The sequence below is a fragment of the Mastomys coucha genome, unplaced genomic scaffold (assembly GCF_008632895.1).
Source record: "Mastomys coucha isolate ucsf_1 unplaced genomic scaffold, UCSF_Mcou_1 pScaffold5, whole genome shotgun sequence".
NCBI classification, from domain to species: Eukaryota; Metazoa; Chordata; class Mammalia; order Rodentia; family Muridae; genus Mastomys; species Mastomys coucha.
In genome coordinates, this window is record NW_022196911.1 from 28,881,894 (window position 1) to 28,905,105 (window position 23,212).

At 38.0% G+C, this 23,212-nt stretch overlaps 1 protein-coding gene across 9 annotated transcripts in view; it reads right to left on the reverse strand.

The window, feature by feature from the left end:
• Ranbp17 (RAN binding protein 17) overlaps positions 1–23,212 on the reverse strand; it is a 301,497-nt gene that overhangs the window by 216,738 nt on the left and 61,547 nt on the right. For all 9 annotated transcript variants that reach the window (XM_031354601.1, XM_031354599.1, XM_031354597.1 and 6 more), the window contains 2 exons: positions 15,901–16,006; positions 7,165–7,300 (listed from right to left, as the gene is read on the reverse strand). In XM_031354601.1, the coding sequence (XP_031210461.1) occupies positions 7,165–7,300; positions 15,901–16,006 (242 nt within the window). The remainder of the gene's footprint in view (positions 1–7,164; positions 7,301–15,900; positions 16,007–23,212) is intronic.

Below are 23,212 nucleotides of genomic sequence, written 5' to 3' on the forward strand. Positions count from 1 at the left end.
GCTTTGTTGTGGGAAATACCGCAATATTGCCCAACTTTGTAAAATCATCAGCAAAGTATAAATACCCAAGAGAATACAAAAAGTCATTTGTAATATAAGATTGTACTATATAATTTACCGACAGTTCTAAAAAATTTATGAATATTTTAGATTTTGTAATCATTAAAAATAAATTTTAAATGAGAACAAAACACGGATTTAAAATATTGTGAATAGTCATAATTTTATCAAAATACGTTTAGGTGAAAATGTGTTTTCAGGGAGATATAACTGTAGAATTCACATGGGATTTGGTGTCCAATGATGGCATGCTTAATGGCATGACAAATAATAAAAGTCAACTTCTAAAAACAAACAAAAAAAGGATCCAATGTCTCTTTTTCTAATTTGCATCAGATAATCAGATATTTCTCCAGTGAATATCATAATCGAAGAGACCCATGGCTGCTAAAACTTCAACTTCAGGTTTCTTTGCTCTAAACCTTCTTGTCTAATGCTTAATGTTTTTCAATCAACACTTATTATGTATTCAGGGAGTTAATACTTCAAAGTTTAACTTAGCAATTCCATTTATACAGTGAAGAGATTTAAAAATTATAAAACAATGTAGGCCTTTAGTTTGCTTTCCTAAACATTTTTTAAGGCTATAGAATGATCACTGAAAAAGAACAAATCCCTTTGTAATAAAGCAATTCTGTGAACCAATAGATTACAAGTACTATTATATACCAAGAAGGAAAAACTAACTTGGTCAAATAATATACAAAAAAATACTACAACAAATTTACAGAATTTAATCAACCTGACAATGTGCCAGAATTCAACTTTGAAAACTTTTAAAACACTTAAAAGTTCCCCAAAATCATTCAGCATTATTCCCTAATAATTAAACTTCAAAATGTCATCTTAATGTCCCAGGCACTTTGCCCCTATAATCTACATGATGTTTGCTACATTAGAATACTTAAAATACTGTTTAAAATGTTTTAAAGCTGCTTCTTATTTTCTAACCTAAATGAAATTCTTTTCTCCTAAAAACTATGTATCAAACACAATCATAAATTTTACCAACACTCAAAATATATTCAAGTACCTGGAAACAGCAGTTAATTTATGATTTCCAGACTGGATTATACATACAGATCTCACTCACACTTTCTCTAGACATTTTCCTATCAGTTTCACAGTCACTGTTAGCAGCACAAGGTTCCGGAGGCCTGACAACTGTAGGGAGAGAATGCCATCTGCTGCTCCGAGTGTGTACTCAACAGCAGGAGACGCTGGACCGTAAACAACCAAGGACCCAAGCCTTAGAAAGGCACACACAGAGAAACAGGATTCCTGTTTTTATTTTTGGCAATTTGAAAGACATCACCAAGTACTGCTTTGCTAAGGCAATTCAGTTATCCCACAGGTTTACAAGGATACAGTACACTGACAAGTCATGTTCATGTTTACAAAAATGTTTTTTACTCAATACTGAGAAACAACGGTCCAATCAGGGAGGATGCTTGCCTAGTCTTAAGGTATTATTTCTATAATCTCCTATTTCTGAATGTGTTCTACACACAAAATGATCATGTAATTGATCATTCAAGAAGGGATGACTTATATGAACAGAAAATAAGGCTATTAATAATGTTAACAAGTGTCAGGATTTAAATTGTTGGCAGAGTTTGGGTGTGTGGCACCACACAATTCATAAATCAGTAACTAGTCTTCCCTCCTCTGGAGCCAGAGCTTTCCAGTGCCTTGAAAAGCAAAGTGCACTTCCTGGCCCTCCCCTTCCCCTACCCTGGGGCATTGAGTCTTCACAGGACCAAGGGCCTCTCCTCCCATGGATGATCAGAGGGTGGGTTGGTGAGCAGGGGAAGGGGGAGGGGAGGAATACAATTTTTTTTTTTTTTCTGGAGGGGAAACCAGGAAAGGGGATAACATTTGAAATGTATATAAAGAAAATATCTAATAAAAAAAAACCTGTAAAATTGAACTTGAAACCACCCACAAAAAGATTCATTTAGTGGGAATTCTTATAAAGTCAAATTATTCAAAAATAAAAGAGCACTTACCATTTACAATTCAAACATGCAAGGAAAAAAAGAAAAGAAAAGCAAGTGTAATCCTTGGCTGGTGGTGCACTTGTCCAGCACCATTCACTGACAGCCTCTCTTCTCATTTAATGGTCTTGGCATCCATATCAATCAGTGTTAGGGACCTTTACCTATGTGCCTGTTCCTGGACGTGCAACAGACACACTGTCTTTACTGCTGCTTCGTAAAAAGTTTCAACTAAAATATGGCCCTTCCCATGCCATCTTTCTCCAGCAGTGTTATGTTATGGTTCTTGTAGACCTTTTTAATCTCCTGAATGCTAGGATATTGTTGTCGATTCCTACAAGCAAGGAAGTGGAGATTTTGGCAGACAATGTTCTCAGTGTATGGATCAACTTGCAGAGGGTTCCTTCTTGCCAACATTAAGTTTCCTAACACATCATTGTACTCTTACGCTTGGTTTTATACGGTGTTTAATTCTTTTGCCTGATTTTTTTAAATTGCCTGATTTTTAAATTTTAGTATTTGTCCATATTCATATAGGAATATGAGCTTTTAAAGATTATTCTTTTTCAGTTACTTTGTCTACTATTTGTTAGAATTAACTAGGGGACTATATTAATCTGCACTCTTTATAGGCAGCCTTTGATTATGAACAACCTCATGACTTGTTGTTACAAGTCTATTCAAGTTTCTGTATCTTAATGAGTTACTTCAGGCATTTGTCTTTAAGGAACATCTGTAATCAGCTCTTCACAATATTCACTATAACTCATTTCTTTAAAGCTGGCAAAATAGCGACTATCTCAGTCTTCACCACAGTGTTCTGAGTCCTCTCCTGTTCCTTTTGACAAACAGCCTTAATGTTTGTTATTCCTAAAATCAACTGTCACTATTATTACTACTACTATTTGAGGCTTTGACTACTTTATTCTTGTTTTAAAATTGCCATTCAATTAATTTTTATCCGTCTTTATTACTTCCTTTCCTCTTCTGGCTTACTTTCTTCTTGTGTTTCCTCGTGTGATAGGGAAGCTAATTTGAGTTCTCTTCCCTTTTCTTTGCAAGGTTTTGGAACTCAGCCCTCAAGCTCCTCACAACCAGGATTATATTCACCACCATGTCCTGTTCTTTTTATTTATTCCATTGATTGATTGATTGATTGATTGATTGATTGATTGAAACAGGGTCTCACTCTGTAGCCTAGAAAGATATGGAACTTGTTATGTAGAACAGGCTTGTCTAGAATCCCAGATGTCTGCTTGGTTCCACTTTGCTCTGCCTCTCCATCATTGAGATTAAAGGTGTGCACTACTGCTCATAGTTGCAGCTATTTGATGTAGGTATTTATAGCTTTAAGTTGGCCTTCTTTACTACTTTAATAGTATTCTTTATATACCTTGTTATGTTGTGTTTGCATTTTTATTGATCTGAAAGTATTTTTAGATTTCTCTACGATGGCCCAAACCCAGCAGAGCCTTGAGTTTGAACCTTAGCAACAAAAATAAAGCCTTTTGTGCTTGTTGAATTTATTCTGCACACTCCAGTACCTTCCAATGGATTGAGAAGTTTGTGCTTGTTGAATATACTTGGCAAACTCCAGTCCCTTCCAATGCATTGAGAAGTTTGTTGATGTTTAATGGTAATAGTGTGGGCACTTAAGAATATGTATTCTGGTATTTAGGAGTGGAATATTCTATAGATGTCTTCTGACATAGCTAGTTTGTAGTGGTATTCAAGTGAGGTTTTTTTGTTTTATTACTGAGTGTGCTATTGTGTTTTTACCTTAACTCTACAGTAGTCATAAATATATAAAAGTTTATTGTTTATGTTCTATTTGAATTCATAAATATATATTTTATAATTATTTTACTTTCCTGTATTCCCTTTTAAATCAAAACTTACTGAGGGACTGGGAAAACAGTTGACTCAGTGAAATGCCTTACAAGCATGAGGACCTGACTTTAATGACTAGAACCCACATAAACAAGCAAGGTGTGCATTGATATGTAATTCTAGCACTGGAGATGTGGAGCCGGGATAGTAACTGGACCTCCTTGGCTAGCCCTTCTAATCACTGAGCTCCACTAAGTAACAGACCTTGTCTCTAAGAACAAAGTGGGCAGCAAATGAGGAAAGACATCTGAGGTGGGCCTCTGGCTTCCACAGCATGCACACACACATACACACACAAACTACATTTACTGAAGAAATCATCCAAATTTCCTTCATATACCTGCTGTTAATACATAGTAGACACATAATAGCAGTCACTTCATATTGAATATAAATATGCAAGAAAAAAGAAACAGCAACATTTCCAATACAAAACATGTCATAGAGTAGAATCAACTGTCCAAAGAAAACGTTGTAAAATGGACAAAATTTGACTACTGGAGAAAGTTGTCACGTAAATGAGAATAACCACTAAATAATTTTAAGTGTGTGTGTGAGTGTGCGCGCGCACATGCTCCCCATAGATTGCACAAATGTCAAGCCTACAAGAGGAATGATAGGAATGATAAAACATACCTAACTTGCTGGGAAATGAAAATAAATTGTTCTAATACTTATGAAGACAACACAACCTAACAAAGTTAGAGGCACGCATCCTACAATCTGGCATTTACTTCTGTTACTTTTTAAATTCTTCAACATACAAGAAGAGATAAGAGATAAGAACAATAATACTTACTACAGAATTGAACTAGAAATAGTGCATGTTATCAACAAGAAAAGATGAGAATATAATGTCATAGTAATGCATTAATGTTCCTACCATTCAAGTGTAATAAAGAAATCTGTGTGCCTCATTATCAATAAAATTCAAAACCAGGACTTCCCAAAGCAGGCAAGTTACAGCAGATCCCAATTGTAAACTAATTTCATATAAAGTTAATCACATTGTATTCTGTGTACAAACACACAGAAACATGAACAAAGCACAGACTCACAGGTGACAATAACACAAAATTTAGGACAACTGCTACATTTGAGCAAAATGCGGTTAAAAAAATAACAATGAAACTAGCCACAGGGTCCTTGATGTTTAATATAATGTAGGTATGAAGTCAAGAAAGCAGAGCACTAAGACCTGATCAAGCTGGATAATAGGCATAGGGAAGTCCACTACAGTTCCCTCTCGTTTTCCATGAAGATTACTGATGGCAGAATGGATAATGGAACATGGTGGAACAAAAGGGAGGGAGAGAGGAGGGAAGAAGAGAGGAAAGAAGGGAAGGAGGGAAGGAGGGAAGGAGGGAAGGAGAGGAGAGAAGGAGGAAGAAACAAAGAGTGCAATCCAAATCTTTTAAAATCGATAAGAAGCCATGTAAAATGGACAAAATTTGTAAGCCATGCAAATGCATGGAAGAGGAGGAGGCAGGAGACAAGGGTGGACCTCAGACACTTAGAAAAGTAAACCAGCAAAATCAGGGAACAGAGCAGACACAGGAAGTACAATGGACACATCCTGAGCTCAACATACTGCTTCCTCAATATTAGAAGGCAAAAAAGGTTACAACAGAGATCCTATGTGGAAGAGTCTGTTCAATGTTCCAGAGGAAAGCCACTACACCGACTAATATAGCAAAGTCAATGGTAGGACAAGCTTCCAATAAGGCATCCAATCAAATACAGATCCAAAATGCAGGCACATTTATTCAAGCATTCAAAGCTTCAGTTTCCATGTTGATAAAATGGAAACTGTTAACAAAATAACTATTTCCATACTGGTTTTATGAGAATTAGATAAGACTTGTCAGGTTCTCAGCAAAGAATCTGAGACTAACTGTTCCCTACATGACCAACTCGATTTATAGCTCAGCTCATTTTCTACTTACAGGACAGTCCTAACACATGTCTTTTAGGACTCTTTAGTATCTGAACTATTAGATATTATGTTTTATATACTTTATATATTTTATATATTTATAATATTATATATTATATTTTACATTCTATACAAGTTTTTAGAAAACAGTCAAGATCCAGATTAGAAAGACTGCTCAGTGGCCAAATAAAATGTTATATATATGCAAGCAAGAAAGCATGAAATTGTATCACTTCTTTTAAAGGTAAAGAAAATTTTATCCTAAAAAAAAAAAAAAAATCAGTCTTTTTTTCTTTTTCTGTCCTACCACCCCCCCACCTCCTCTATTCTCTTTTACCCCTTGCTGCCATTTTTTCAGTACTGTGGATTGAATGCAGGGCCTTATGTATGCTAAGCAAGTGCTTTACCCCCACACTATGCTCCAAACCCCATAAAACATAGTCTTAAAATCAAATAATGGTTTGCAACTAGTAAAAGGAATCTCATAGTTTTTGCATATAACCTACACACATCTTCCCCTGACATTTTAAGTCATCTTTAGATTACATACAACATATACAACAAGTGTTATTGTAATTTCTACATGTTTTTAGGGAGTGTTGACAAAGGAAAAGTCAAAGCATGTTTAATACAAACACAATGTTTTCAATGCACGGTTGGCTGAACCCATGGATGCAGAATACTTTATAAAGATAGAAGCATGTGTGTATACTCCTAAGTATTCCCTCAGGACTCACATAAACACCCTCAATAATCTTTTATTATGTCTCTAAATCAATTTATCTAAAACTTGCCGATGCTAACCTTTCAATTACTTCACTGCAACTACTCCAACATTACAGTGATTTAGCTGCTCTGTTTAGTATATATCTAAATTCGGCTCGTCCACATGACTTAGCATATAAGAATGCCAAGGAATGACTGAAATATACTGGAAATCACTCCAAACCTCAGAACTATTAAAACAGCAAATCTTGTTTCCAATTGTGAAATGTAAAAAGACATTATCTATTAAGTTGCACTTTAAAATCCAAAGTATTTAAATGACTATCCAAATAAAAATATTATTCCTTTAGAGAAAATGATAAATGTATGTTTGAAACAAGTAAACTAATTTTGCATTGTGTTTCAATACCAATTCAACAGATGATTCAGTTATCAATTACATGTCTGTGGTAAAGAGTCACAAGGTTTACTACTCAACTCCCCACCTGTTATATGTTTATGTATTCATGTTCATTCTCAATAACATGCTAAGGCTTTCTGATAGTAAAAACCTACCTTTGAGGTTCTCTGAAGCTGATCACCAACATAAGTTTTACGAAACTGATCCAGGAACCAGAGAACTGCAAGTTCTATTTTTTCATTGGTGCGGCGAGGCAATCTGGTATCCATTAAAGATATAAGCTGAAAAACACTTTCCATGAAAAAAAAAAAAAGCTTTAATATAAATTCTCAGAGGCACAATATAGAGGTATTTATTACAAACATATAATCATTCTAAAAACTAAGAAAATACAAAAGCACATCCAGAAAAATTTAAACCTTCTGAAATCCTACCTCTGTAAGGCTCAATTGGTCTAGTTTCTTCTAGCCTTTACATATAAATATAAGCCTCCTATAAGTGAGAATATACATATTACTCTACCAAAGGTTATCTCTATATGTATGACATATATGTATAAATCTATAATATACAGATATAAAAGTAAATATCCCTGTATTTTTAGTAAATGGATATTAAATGGATATTAAATACTTTGTATTTTTAAATATTATAAAATTATGACTTGATTCTTTAAAATTCAGAAACATATCTATTAAGTTCTTACAGTCAGTACTCTTAATGAATCATTCAATTTTTACATAAAACATACAAAAAATATTGAAAAAAAAGAAAATCAAGCTGTGTGTAGACAGAGAGCTTGACTGGAGGCTGAACTTAGGTCTTTCTAGCATTCTACAATTCATATTCCTCTTCTGCGTTCTACTCTGAAACAGGGTCTCACTAAGTTGTCCAAGTTGGTTTGAATTCATTCTGTAGCCCAGGCAGGCCTCGAACTTGTCATCTTCCTGAATAGCTGGGATTACAGACAAGGATTACTAGGCTACTTCAACCATACTCAATATCCAACTATTATTAACTATTATTATTTGTCACAAATGATAAATTTTCAATTTAATATTATGAAAAACTATTATTATTAGCAAATTATAAGCTAAGGGAAAATTTCTTAACTTTTATTTCTATATAATATGTAATTCTCAGCCCTGAATTTTCATTGAAGACATCCTTCACTATCTTTATGAGATTTTCTTAGTAGGTGATTGCTAAGTACTTTGCATTAACAAAATCAAAATATTGTATAAGTAGCTGGGCTGCCTTATCTGGCCTCAACAGGAGAGGAAGCCCCTAGCCTTGCAGAGACTTGAAGTGCTAGGGTTAGGGGATACCCAGTGGGGTCCCATACATTCAGAGAAGGGGAGGAGTAAGAAGGGAAGGATTGTGGGAGGGGTGACTGGGAGGAGGGCAGTGAGCAGGATGTAAAGTGAATAAGTAAAAAAAAAAAAAAAAAAAAAGAATTGAATTTAAAAAAAAGAAAGAAGAAAAGGGGGGGGGGAGAGGGGACAGGAAGGACCAGGTGTGGGAAGCAGAGAGGGAGAGAAAACTGTGAGAGAAAACTGAAGTCAGTGGGGAATTGGGAGCAACTCTGGGACAAGCTAGAACCCCAGGACGATAGAAACTCCCAGGAATCTATGAGGGTGACCCTCCTAAGCCTCCTAGCAATGAGGGATATGGAATCTGAAATGGCCTATCCACTATAACTAGGCAAGACTTCCAGTGGATGGATTGGGACACCAACCCATGCACAAAACCTTCCACCAAAATTTTGTCCTGCCTATAAAATGTGCAGGAGTAAAGATGGAGCAGAATTGAGGAAAGGGAAAACTTAAGACCTGAGCCATGAGAGTCCGCCCTGACACTATTAATGACATTCTGCTGTACTTGCAGACAGGAGCCTAGCATAACTGTCATCAGAGAGGCTTCATCTAGCAATTGATGGGAACAGATGCAGAGACTCACAATTAAAAATCAGGTGGAACTCAGGGAATCCTGTGGAAGAGGGGGAGGAAGAATTGAAGGAGCCAGAGAGGTCTTGGTCTTCGTGTGGGACCCATAACAAATGGAGCACGGGCTTTCTCTGACTCTGCTGTCTGCCTTTGGACCCCCTTTCCCTCAATTGCACTTAATTGGACTGTTTTATCTAGACTCTACAGGAAAAGATGCACCTAGTTCCTACTGCAATGAGTTGATATCCATGAGAGATTTCCTCTTCTCTGAAGAGAAAGGGAGGGGAGATGGAGGAGGAAAGGTAAGAGGGTGCACTGGGGGAGAGGACGGAGGGGAAGCTGTAATCAGGATGCAAAGTAAATAAATTAATTAATAAAAAATGAAGAGGAAGCCGGGCAGTGGTGGCACACGCCTTTAGTCCCAGCACTTGGGAGTTCTGAGTTCTGAGTTCAAGGCCAGCCTGGTCTACAGAGTGAGTTCCAGGACAGCCAAGGCTACACAGAGAAACCCTGTCTCAAAAAAAAAAAAAAAAAAAAAAAGAGAAATAAAGACTTTAGCTTAGAAGAGAACTACATTCCAAGAAAGCGTTACCTGTAGTAACATCCTGCCAATAATTTCAAATGGGCAAACGGCTAGCCTCCAATGACTGTATAAAACCAAAATAAATCACCATATATTAACAAATATAAAACTAGGAGAAAAGACTATACAGTCGCTCTGTAAACAATTTCTTAACATCAATGAGGAGAAAAGGACAAAACTACGAGAGGAAAGCTGGAAGCATTTCCACTAATAGGTGCTAACCTGGGGAGACTGCCAAAGAGGGACTGGCACGAAGCGTGCACTGGGAAAAACAGCTGCCTGCGTGCTGAGTGCAGTGTATTCCTTATGCCCTAAACCTCCTCAGTCTGGGGAAGCCTAGTCTGTGCAGCCAAGTGGACTATTGTCACTGTGAATGACCGAGGAAGACCCTCAGGAAAAGACATTGTTGAGTTCTCAGGGAAGCCATTCTGACATCTACTGTCTGGCTCTTTTGAATTTGAATGGGCTGACCACAGCCTCAGGCTCATGCAAAGCTAAAGTGGATCTGCAGGACAGCTCACCAGCATTGCCGGATAATGTCAATAACATAGAATCTGATGTAGCTCTGAAAACATCATAGGAAAGATGTACAAGGAAGAGGTACAAAGCACAGACACTGGAGTTTAAGAGAAGTAGTGAGTACAGATCTGTAAGAAGGAAATGTGACGTGAACAAGAAGATATGTTGCAGTGACAGCGGGACAGATTTAAGGAAACCTCTGATCCATAAGATAAAGACATATGTTGGGACATGTAACTATGGGAGGTGTTTCATGCATAAACACAAGTCCTATTCACTTTAGAATCCACCATTTCAATGCCAGGTAAGAGCCTTGGGATTTGGTGTCACCAACTGAACAAACGTCCATATTGCGGCAATGGAAGGAATGGGGGCAGTAGGTGGACTCCTCCCGCAATGGAACGTGCCACTCTGTGAGCAGAATTTGCTACAAACGTCAATAATAAAGCTACAGTGACCAGTTTCGCAGAGCCCTTAAAAGGGCCTTTTGGAACTAACCAGAACTATTCCCCTCTAGGAAGTATGCTGGAAGCAAAGGGAAGAGTCAAACTTAACAGTGTGGTCTCTGGGTATATGGTTAGAATAATTTGGGGGAGGGGTACATCCCTACAGTTTTAAGTGGGATTAAGGAGCTGAGAAATCATAGCAAAACAGGTTCTGTTCATGGCATTACTCTTGATCATTTTTCATCTATCTATTTTTACTTTCTTATATTCAATTCCAGAGACACCAGACATACCACAAAAACTTAAATATTCTCCAATGACACAGACCTCTTCTTCCATTTCCTTGTACACTGATTTATGCAGTGAGCAGTTGAACCAGAAGCAGAGGCTGTCATTCTACTCAGCTGAGAAGCTGAGCCACAAGCACTGGGGTTTCTTGTTCTGTTGTTTTATCCTATGCTCGGGTTTGTAAATGAGAGCACAAGCACCCTGAGAACTAATGTGTCACGAAGACACAAACCAGAGATCCAAACGGGAGGGCTGACAAACACTGCCTCTTCTTCTCTCACCTATTTTTCATCATTCTTAATTCTCTGAAAAGCTGCAATTTTTCATAACATCCTAATAAAAATATCAGATCATAATTTCCTCTTAACCCTATTTTATAGTGGATGTAGGCTAGTAAAAAGATAAGTCTTCTTTCAAGTTAAATATTTTTGTCATTCGAAGAAAAAATGAATTTTCTTCAAATGAGCAGGTAGATATCTGCTTCCTGTCCCATTATGTATTTTTTCTAGAAGTAGTGCCAACATACACTTTTTGCATAATGATGAAAAGTTTTAAAATATCAAACTAACAAAAACAGAAACACCCAATTCTACTTCACACAATATACAATACTGGTTAAAAGATGACACAGGGCTTATTTTTCACGTGCTTAAAAATTACATAAGCATTTAATAAAGGCCCTAACCAGTTAATACTCACATTTTCAAGTAACTTAATTTGGTATAAGAAATAATAAGTCTTGGTAAAACTAAGAATATTTTTATATATTCAGGTTAAAAGTTTTATATTTTAAAATTTTTAATTGAAATATAATTACAGGCTCAAATTTTATTAAAAGTATAATACACAGGATGAAAGGATATGCAATGAAAAAATTCTATTCACAATTACAACATATTATCAAAACTTTAGGAATACATTTAAGGATAGTGAAATGGCTGGTGGGGTAAGAGTAGTTGGTATGCAAGAAAGAGGACTAGAGTTCAAATCCCCAGCAAATACATAAAAGCCAGGGATGGACATATGTGCCTGTTAACTTCAGTGCTGCAGGGCAGAGACTCCCAAATCTCAGAAGCTCGTGGATCAGCTAGTGATCAAACGGTGAGTCTCAAGTTCAAGGAGAGACCATCTCAAAAACAAGATGGAATATAACAAAATACTCCCAGCAGCCTTCTCTGGTCTGCAAGTCTACACACTTGCACACACACTTACCCATATGGTACTCACAGTTGCACACACACTTGCCCATATGGTACTAACTGACCCCGACACACACACACACACACACACATACACATACACAGTAATGGTATTATAACAACAGATTTCTAGATCAATGCAAACATAAGAAAAATCTATTAAAGACATTAGGAATTCTGTGTAAGATATGTGGCATTACAAGTCATTACAAGATAGAGTTGGCCTTAGTTAACAATTTGAATGTAAAATATTGAAAACTTTAATATAAGCATAATTATTAGTAGTAAGTTTTAAAAGATAAACACAAAAGAAAGTAAGGTAGGGATCAAAGAGATGACTTAGTAAACAAAGAACTTTGTGCAAATAGCAACACTGGATTTGGAATCCCCAGAATCCACAAAACAAGGTGGGCAGGTGGAAAGGCCAGTTGTCATCCACACACAGGACACAGAAACAGGAGATACCTGTGGCAAACTGGCTAGCTAGACAGCTAAAAATTGGTGACAGATTTTGCTGCAGTAAATAACTGGAGAATGACTGAGTACCTAATGTCAACTTTGAGCCTCCTCAAGCACTTGCACACGCATCCACATACATGTGCATCTACCCAGAGAAATAAGCACACACACAATGCATATACTAATATGCAAAAGCCAGTAGTTGATATATGTAAATATCAGTAATAAAAAATAAAATAAAAAATTAGAAAGAAAAATTCTGAATGGCATATAGAACCAAAGAAATACAAATTAACACAAGCCATTTGTTACATAACCTTATCAATACTAATAATCCTATTATATAGTATTCAACAGAAAAAAAGTGGTGACACCCACAGGCTTTCAGTTTAGAAGATAAATTGGAATACTGGAATGTCATATATCAAGTATTTGAGACACTAAGTATTTCAGATATCCAACCTTTCTAGATTTTGGAATATTTGCTAGTTGTGTTGGAATTCAATTTCAGATTTGAAAGAACTGTGGATTTGCCTGAAAAACTCATGATGGCTTCATTCTTAATAGCTGAGTAGTATTCCATTGTGTAAATGAACCACATTTTCTGTATCCATTTTTCCACTGTGGGATATCTGGGTTGTTTCCAGCTTCTGGCTATCACAAATAAGGCCACTATCAACATAATGGAACATGTACCCTTGTGACATGGTGGGGCATCTTTTAGGTATATTCCCAAGAGTGGTATAGCTGGGTCTTCAAGTAGATCTATTTCCAATCTTCTGAGGAACCTCCAAATTGATTTCCAGAGTGGTTGTACCAGCTTGCAGTCCCACCAGGAATGGATCCTCACCAGCATGTGCTGTCACCTGAGTTTTTGACCTTAGCCATTCTGATTGGTGTAAGATAGAATCTCAGGGTTGTTTCAATTTGCATTTCCCTGATCATTAAGTACTTTGAACATTTCTTTAAGTGCTTCTCAGTCCTTCAAGATTCATCTGTTGTGAATTCTCTGTTTAGTTCTATACCCCATTTTTTGATTGGGTTGTTTGGGTTTTTTTTGGTGATTAGCTTCTTGAGTTCTTTATATATTTTGGATATTAGCCCTCTATCGGATGTGGGGTTAGTGAAGATTTTTTTCCCCAATCTGTAGGTTGCCAGTTTAATTTTGCAGGCAAATGGATGGAACTAGAAAATATCATCCTGAGTGAGGTAACTCAGACCCAAAAGGACATGCATGGTATGTACTCACTAGTTAGTGGACATTAGCCAAAAAAGTACAGAATACCCAGGACACAACCCATAGGACCCAAGAAGGTTAATAAGCTGAAGGACCCAAGTGAGGATGCCTCGATCCCACTTAGGAGGGAGAAGAAAGCAGTCACTGAGGGTAGAGGGAGTGAGGGACCAGGGAGGAAAAAGTGACAAGGAGGGAAAGGGGGGAACATGATCAGGTATGGGGGAGAGGGGGACAGGACTGAAGCCCTGAGGGCCAGTACAAAGAATGTAAACAGGCAACCTCGGGACATAGGAGATGGGGGGACCCTAACAGAATGTACCAGAGACCTGGGAGGTAAAAGACTCTCAAGATTCAAAGGGAGGGACCTTGGATGAAGTGCTCTACAGTGGGGAGGGAGAACTTGTAGAGTCTACCTCCAGTGGAGGGAGAGGACATCAAGTGGAGGGATGGGGTTGCCAGCCCACAGTCAAAAGCTCTGACTCAGAATTGTTCCCAGAATTATTCCTATCTGAAGGAACAAAAATAGAGAAGATCATGAGAGAACAGAGGTCCAGTGATGGGTCCAAATTGGGATCCAGATCAAGGGGAGGCCGGGGGCCCTGACACTGTTACTGATGCTGTGGTGTGCTTGCACACAGGCGCCTGGCATGGCTGCCAGCTGAGTGGCCCAACAAGCATCTGAAGAGTCAGATGCAGATACTAGCACCCAACCAATGGACAGAAGCTGGGGACCCCTGTGGTTGAATTGGGGAAAAGCTGGAAGAAGCTGAGAAGGAGGGCAACCCTGTAGGAAGATCAGCAGTCTCAACTAACCTGGACCCCTGAGATCTCTCAGACACTAAGCCACCCACCAGGCAGCATACACCAGCTGATATGAGCCCCCAGACACATGTACAGCAGAGGACGGCCGGGTCTGGTCTAGGTGAAAAAAGATGCACCTAACCCTCGAGAGACTTGAGGACCCAGGGAGTGGGGAGGCCTGGTGGTGTGGGGACATCCTCTTGGAGATGGGGGTAAGGGCAGAAGGTATGGGATGGGGAGTGGTCAGGGGAAAGTCTGAACTGTAAAAAGAAGATTAAAGAATAAAAAAATAAAATAAAGTACAGAAAAAAATTTTAAAAAGAACTGTGGGTTTTTTTGCAAATTAAGGATGCTAAACATGTATAACTCTTCCAGAAGCCAATTGATGATACTGTGATTCTTTAAAATGCTACAGAAACTGATAATCTATTCAGCTTTAAGAAGTTAACTCTAGGGCTGGAGAGATGGCTCAGTGGTTAAGAGCACTGACTACTCTTCTAGAGGACCTGAGTTCAATTCCCAGCAACCACATGATGGCTCACAACCATCTGTAATGAGATCTGATGCCCCCTTCTGGTGTGTCTGAAGACAGCAAAACATAACTCTAATGAAATTCTCTCAATCTATAAAAAACAATGTTTACTAGGAGGCAATTTATAATAAAGAAACATTGAAAAGGAACCTAAAATTTGAAAATCAAATTTAAGCTATGGTATAGTCTAGAAAATTTTAACTTTTAGGGTAAATGTTCACAGAACTGTATTTAATGTACATGAGTATGTGGGTGATGCATCACTGTTTCCCAGACACTGTTCTAAGCAGTTAAAAAAATAACTCATTGGAATCTTTTAACAGTCCCCAAATAGATACTATTTCCATTATTCTAGTTACAAAACAATGTAACAATGTCTGCCTTTAAAAAGGTTGAAAATACACACGCAGTGCATACACACCTCTATACATTCCAAATACTCAAATGGCCTTTAAAGCTAACAGCACTACTTTGGAAACTCCTATGACATTTATCTTCACTAAGTTTAAGTCTTCACCAAAACTAAATGAAACAAAAACCATGCAAAAGTGTGCAGGAAATGCACTATTTAGTCAAGATCTGCAGAAAAGCAAGCTATTCACATTATTCACACACAAGAATTTCCCTCAGTTTAGGATTGTGTGAAGAGTCATTCAATAGCTTGTTAAGGTTGTGATCACTAGCACTAGGGGGTTAAAACCAAGAAAATCTAAACATTTGTTGAAGAATCAAATTCTAATTACAACCTCTGTGCATGGATTTTCTTACGGGTAAAAAGGAAACTAATACCCAAAGGCCAAGTGCATTGTTTTACACTTGGCCACAGAAAGCTAAAACAAAGGTTAAAGTTCTTTCATGTGCAGTAAATGGCTGTCACTCACCGGCAGGACAGTTCTCCATCCATAGCATCATGCTCATCTGTGCTGGTATATGTGAGTCTCCCTCCTACAACTGTGCCAACCAAGTAGATCAGCCATGCAAGACGTCCTTACAAAAAAGAAAGAAAGATGGCGAGAAGTATTAATAGAAATAAGCTTATTTTTCAGAAAATACCTAAGTCAGCAAAATCATCTATTTTTTTTAAACAAATGATCAACTATTATAAGTCACTTTTCCACAGACAGAAGGATGGCACTAGGTTTCCCATTTATCAAGGCAGTGATGCTGACAGGTATTCAGCAAGGGAAAAAAGTACTTATAAATCCCAGTCCCAACAATCAGTTTCCATTTTACAGGAGTTCCTTACTTACCTCTTTAAGCCTTAAGGTTTTTATTTGCAAATTGGGAGAAATAAGACATGATTAAAATTTAACTTAATAGATCTGGGTGTGGTAATACACACCATTAATCCCAGCAAGAGGGAGGCAAAGACAGGTGGATTGTTGAGTTGAGGATAGCCTAGTCTACTTAGTGAGTTCCAGCAGAGCTCCCTAAAACAGAACCAGCCTCAAACAGCAAACAACAAAAAAATTAAACTTGATAATAAGGCCCTAAATGTATTATTTATAGCCAGTTCCATTACTGATTCAATGCACTGCAGTCAGTTGTCACAGTGGTGCATGAAGGTAATGCAGCACTCAGGAAGGTGGGTGCTGAGGCAGGAGGACAGCACGATCTCTATCAATCCTAGGCTAGCCTGGGCTCAACAAAGAGATTCTGCCCACAACCACCTCCACAAAAACAAAAATGCATCACTGTGGGTTGAATCTGATAATATACACCTGTAATGATAGAACTTGGGAGGCTGAGGCAGAAGGATGGCAAGTTTGAGGTCAGGCTTCTAGGCCAGTATTGAGTACATTATCAGGACTTTTACAAACAACAATGAGCATCTGTTCTGAACAATCGATTTTATGATGGTGTCTGTTCAACTATTTTCATTTTGGAACTCCTTCTGCTTGTAACATTATGGATGATAATGAATTTATTCTTTAGACATTTTCATATTTTAAAATCCACAAGTTTGCTATGCAATTCACTGATTATTGAGTTATCTTCATGGCTAAAAATATCAAAGGACTACACAGATTTAAATAATGAAACAAAGAGCTGGGGACTTAGTAAAGTTGCTTGCTTCCCAAGCAGGAAAACCTGAGTGGTATTCAGGACTCACATAAAATAAGCTGGATGTCGTGGACTTGCTTATAATCCCAGCATCAAAAAGCAGAGACAGGCAGTCTGCTGGGCCCCCAGGTGAGCCACAGCACAGAAAGAACAACAACTGGGGTTGGTCTACGGTTTCCACATAAACATGTACACATGTACATGTATACAAACGAACACAGAGAGAAAGACAGAGATAGACAGAGAGACAGATCCCATCCAAATGGAAATATCTATAGCTCTCACAAATTTTACTTTAGAAAAGCCAGAATAACTCTTAGGATGGAGTTCTTAGCTAAATGGTTTTTAAAGAGTATTATGTTAGATCTCTAGATTTATCAATAGAAGTATGAGATTCTCAAAAACTTTTGAGAACTGCAGGAATATTTAACATAAAAATGTCATTTCACAGAGAAATTTTGTGTCATTATTGAAAACTGATTTTTTCAAGGATGAGCAAACCATTTCACAATTCCAAAATTATGTTTCTTTTATTATGAAATCTTGGTGGTTATGGCATCCACACAGTAGCTCACAACTCCCTATTACTCCAGTTCCAGGGCATGTGATGCCCACTTCTGATCTCCATAGGCACCAGACATGCACATGATGCAAATTCATATGTGCTGGCAAAATACTCATACACATAAAAGCAAATCTTAAAAAAAATAAAATAAAATAAAGAATCTCTCCATGTGACATTTGTAGCTGTTTAAATATACTGAATAGTTCAGAAAAAGCCCATGCTTGTTAAAGGACTTGAGGAAAACAAATACATTTTCAACAATGCTTTTCCTGCAGATGTCCACATTCATGATTATACCGTGCAATCAATAAACCACTCCCTGGTAACAGCAGAGGATCTGCAACCTGCTTCAATGACAAAAAACCATAAATAAGAAATATATTCTGGCAAATACACACCCTCTTTTGTCTATCACAGAACCTTGAATAACTCAGAAGCTGTCAATTTTGCAATGTATCCATTAGCAACATGAAACAGCTAAAGGTGAAGATCTAATGTGATCAAATACATCACAAAACAAGTTCCACAACATGTATTAATAAAATGCTAGCACAAAGCTCACGTAAAAAGCTGTTTGTGCTTCAAACATGTTTCCAGCTCAATAGAAAAGTCTAGACAATCTACAGTTTCCCCTGGTAAGCATGCTAATGGTTGATGTGGCTTCTTCTACCAAACCTTTGAGTCTTGCATCTTGAACACGGAATGGAGTAAGTACTCAGAATCCTCATTTCTACTTCTAGAATACTTTCTTAATCATAAAGTACTCATCTTTACCTCTTACATCATCAAATTGCAAACACTCTTTGCTGATAATCTACTTGCCTGTAGATTTTGACTTATTTTAAAGACTGGACCCTAGCTCAGTCAGTTTCTCCAATAATATTTTATCATAGCAGCCACCAATTTCAATAGCTATAAAAACCAATGTCACAAGCCTTACAAGTCTGTGCTCTGGGGAACTTCTAACCCATGGATCTATTCTATTTTAACAGATTTGCTGAAGTAAAAACTCACATACCATACAACTCACTTAAAATACACAAGCCAGTCTTCTGAGTAAATTCACAAGTTTATGCAACCAACACTAGACATCTTTTACATTTTCTCATTTCTAAAATTAAGTCTAACAAAGATGGAGTGTGCTGAGATTAAACCTGACAGAGTTGGGTGAGGTGGCATCACTTGTTTGCTCTCCCCATCCCAACCACAGCAACCATTTTGTGGCTCTGCCTTGGTCACTCTGGATACACGGAATCTTACAATGGTACTTTATGGCTACATTTTTTATGTCACACAATGTCAAGGTTGAGTTGTGCTGTTGCCATTGGTTGGTGAGCCTATATGTGATATACTCCTTCAGCTGCTGGATACTGGAGTCATCTTCACCTCCTGACTATTACCAAGTGATGATGGACATGGTACACACCATGTAGATGTATGCCTTCAGGTGCCCACATACCTAGGAGTGGACTGCTGTGCCATGGGAGAAACTCTCACACTGCTCTCATCAAATGCACCGCTTGGCCATCCTACCCATGAAGTGTAGAGTCCTGCGTTCTCTCCACATGTTCTCAGCAATACTTCTAATTATCTGCTTTGTTTTTTTTCTCTTAACATCTATCCTGGCAGGTGTGAGGTAGCAGCTTATTTTTGTCTTAAGATGTCTTCCCTCATGCCTCATGATGTTTAGCACAGTTTCATGTGTTTATTGCCTATTTTTATGCCTTCTACATAGAAAAGTCTACTTAAGTCCTTGGGCTATTTTCAATAGCTGTCACTATTATTGAGCTGCAAAAAGAGTTCCTCCTGTATTTTAGGTGTCAGTTCCTTGTCAGATACTATTATATGTCGCTGCCTTTCTGTAGGGTTTATTTTCACTACCTTGATGATGTTCTTCAATGAACAAAATTCTTACTTCTAATATACTGCAACTACTTAGCTATTCTTGTTATTGTCAGTTTGATGATACTTGATAAGAAAAAAATGCCTAGCCCCAAATCATAAACATTTCTACATATTTATCCTTCTGAGAGCTATTTAACCTCCTATGTTTAGAGGTCCAAGAATTCCAGCATAAGACACAAGCCTGATGAGGAAGATGAATACAGGCAACTCTGGCCCCAGCTATCAGCTCAAAAAGCCCAGAAAACTGAGATTTAAAAAAGCAACTATTAATTGACAAATTACTAAACTTTGGTGACAAGCAGAACCAGGGCCCTCTGTGCCACTGCTCTTTATTTTAGCACAGAATGATTTCTAGCATGCAACACATTTTATTCAGCTGTTCTTACTTATGGCCTGCTAACTCCAGCATGACAACAGGCCCTTTTGTCTGTTAGCTTCTCTACTGAACTCCAGAGTCTAAAGCCCAGCCTGGCCATGTTTTACTGGTTTAACATTACAAATGTGTTGATCTCTTGAAACACACACTAAGAATAAATATAAACTGTAATTATATTTCTATTCTTTAAGTTGTACATTGTACATTAGATTGTGCTACAACTAATTATTATTTGTAGATTCCCTGATTTTTTTTAATTTACTTTTTCATAAAAACTTATTTGTAACCCCAAATTGGTACTCAAAATAATTCACATGGCTGAGTTGTCTGGTATATCCAATTCCAGCTCCTAGGGAGCCATGCAATCCTCTTATTTCAGCTCTAAGGAGCATTCCTTTTAGTCTCTTTATTGTTTTTCCCATTTATATGCCACGAATGATTTCAATCTTTGAGATAGCCCAGTTGTGCTATACAGTGTTTCTGAATGGGGAAGGAGGCATTATGTGCTCTAGGAGTTTGAATGAGATGCCCCTGTAAGTCTCAGACACTTGAATACTTGGTCCTCGGTTGGTGGCCATTTGGGAAGGCTTGGAGGTATGTCACAAGGGGCTGGTTTAAGGTCCCCAAAGCTTCAGGTCATCCCAGCACTTTTTCTGTTTTCTGTCTGTTAATGGGAATATGGGCTCTCAGCTGTAGCTCCAGCACCATGCCAGCAGCCATGCTATAACCATGATAGTGATGAACTCCCAGCCGACTAGAACTAGAAGACTCAATTAAATGCTTCCTTCTTGAATGGCTAACCAGTGACCTACCCAACTTGAGACCCACCTACGGGCAGGTACCAATTCTCATACTATTAATGATGGTATGCTGTGCTTGCAGACAGAAGCTTAGCATAGCAACCCTCTGAGAGGCTTACCCAGCTGCTGACTGAGACAGATGCAAATACCCATAGCCAGACTTTGGGTGAAGGTTGGGGACCTCTATGGAAGAGTTACCTCACAGGAAGACCAACAATGTCAACTAACCTGGACCCCTGGGAGCTCCCAGAGACTAAATTACCAACAAAAGAGCATACACCAGCTGGTCCAAGGCCCGGGGCACATATTGAGCATAGTGCTGCCTTATCTGGCCTCAGTGGGAGAGGATGCACCTAATCTTGCAGAGGCTTGAGACACCAGGGTGGGGGGGATACATGGAGGAACCACCCTCTCAGAGTTAAAGGGTAGGGGGAACCTTATGAGGGGAGACCAAGAATGGGAGGCAGCAACATTTGGAATGTAAATACATAAATAAATTTTTAAAAAAGCTTCCTTCTCTAAGTTGTCTTGGTCATGGAATATTTTTTTACAGCAATAGAGTAGTGACTAAGGCACATGTGCCTTCTACATAACAAAGTCTGTGCTAGATAAGCTGTGTTTAGCTGTGTATGAGTCAATAGTACTGTTGGGTCTGATTTCAATATATGAACCAACAATACATTTAAATAAAGAGCCTTATAAAAACTTACACATAAAACAATGGTTCTGTGTCAACAGTATGATGGAAATTTTACAACCCAGTAATACCAACGGGAACAATGATTTGATATTTGTGAATATGCTATTCTGATTATATAGACCATTATCAGCAAAGAACAAGAATCAGCTGTGTTTCCTAGAATCCTAGCAATCATGAGGTTCTTAACAGTGACTCCAACCAGTTACCAGACTAGCAGTTGCACTGTGAGTAATTAGTCACTTTTAAGATTAATGTAATTCTGAAATACTGCAAGCATAATTTTTATTGAATGTAACATTTTACCTGCCCTAAGGGAGTCACTATTTTCTAAGTATTCTACTATAAGTCAGGCATGATGGCACTTGCATACAGTCCCATGACTTGGGAGGACTGAGGCAGAAATACTACCTTGAGTTTAAGAACTGGGTCAGGTTACACAGCAAAAGCCTGTGTACCTGTCCCCTACAAATAACACTATTTCTCACAGCAAAACATATAATTTAAGAGTAAATAACCATCAATTATCACCCTTACATTTTATCACTTTAGATATTTAGATATTATTTAGATAATAATTACTACTGCTCTTTTTAAACTCTGTTAATGAGCTGTGGTCCCTATTCCTTGGAGAAAGCAGGGTTGTAGATGTAGTGGGAGATGTGTCTCACTACATAATTTAAGCCATCCTTGAGTACATAATGTATATAGGTCAAGCTGTCCCAAAAATTCAGTCTTTATCATAACCTTCTCGGTGCTAGATTACAGAACTGAGGAGCACACCACACACTGGTCCTGCTCGGTGCTAGACCACAGGACAGAGGCGCACACCACACACTGGTCCTGCTCGGTGCTAGGCCACAGGACAGAGGGGCACACCACACACTGGTCCTGCTCGGTGCTAGACCACAGGACAGAGGGGCACACCACACACTGGTCCTGCTCAGTTCTAGACCACAGGACAGAGGGGCACACCACACACTGGTCCTGCTGCTTTAAAACTTACTAGGGAGGCTTCCCACTAATGTGAACTGAACAATCTGCCACTTAGTTCTTCTTTCAGAAACCTAATTTAAAACAGATCAAAATTGTTCCATGTATATAATTTTCATATTTCTCTATCAATTTATGAATGTTTATTTTCAAAGGCAGCAGTTGCTGGGAATGGGCTAAGATCTGTTAACTAAACAGGGAGACTTTATTTCAAGAGAGAGGTGGGAAGGGGAAAACTAGCATGCTAAGTAACACCACCAGCCACCCAAAGCAAAGGCTAGCTTCAAGTCTTAAACCTGGTATTTACTATATTAGTGAGTTATTGCTTCCTAAGCATGCTAGTAACTCACAGGACTCAGCACTGTAGGCACTCTCTCTGCCTCTTCTGGCTATTATTACTATTATTGTGGAATAATGCCCCTTTAATGGTACTTCCATATTATTGCTACACATAAAAAAATAAAAATACACTAACATTTACATTTTTATTCTATCTTCCTTCAGAAACTATACTAGAAAATGAAATCGCATATTACTTAAGAATTTTAAGTTGCACCCACCCTGACAATGTTATGTTATCATAAAAGTTAGATAAAACTCATTGCATAACTTCCTTAATGCTGATTGTATGATAAACACACAAACAATTCCAGACTGAAAACAATTCTCCAAGAATTGGAGGAGACATTCAGAAAATACTGAGTGCTGTCAAGATTTTGGAAGGTCTACAACACGCTCTTCGTTTTCAAGGTTTCCCGCTTAAAGGGCTTTCCTGATGGGTTGAGGGTACAGG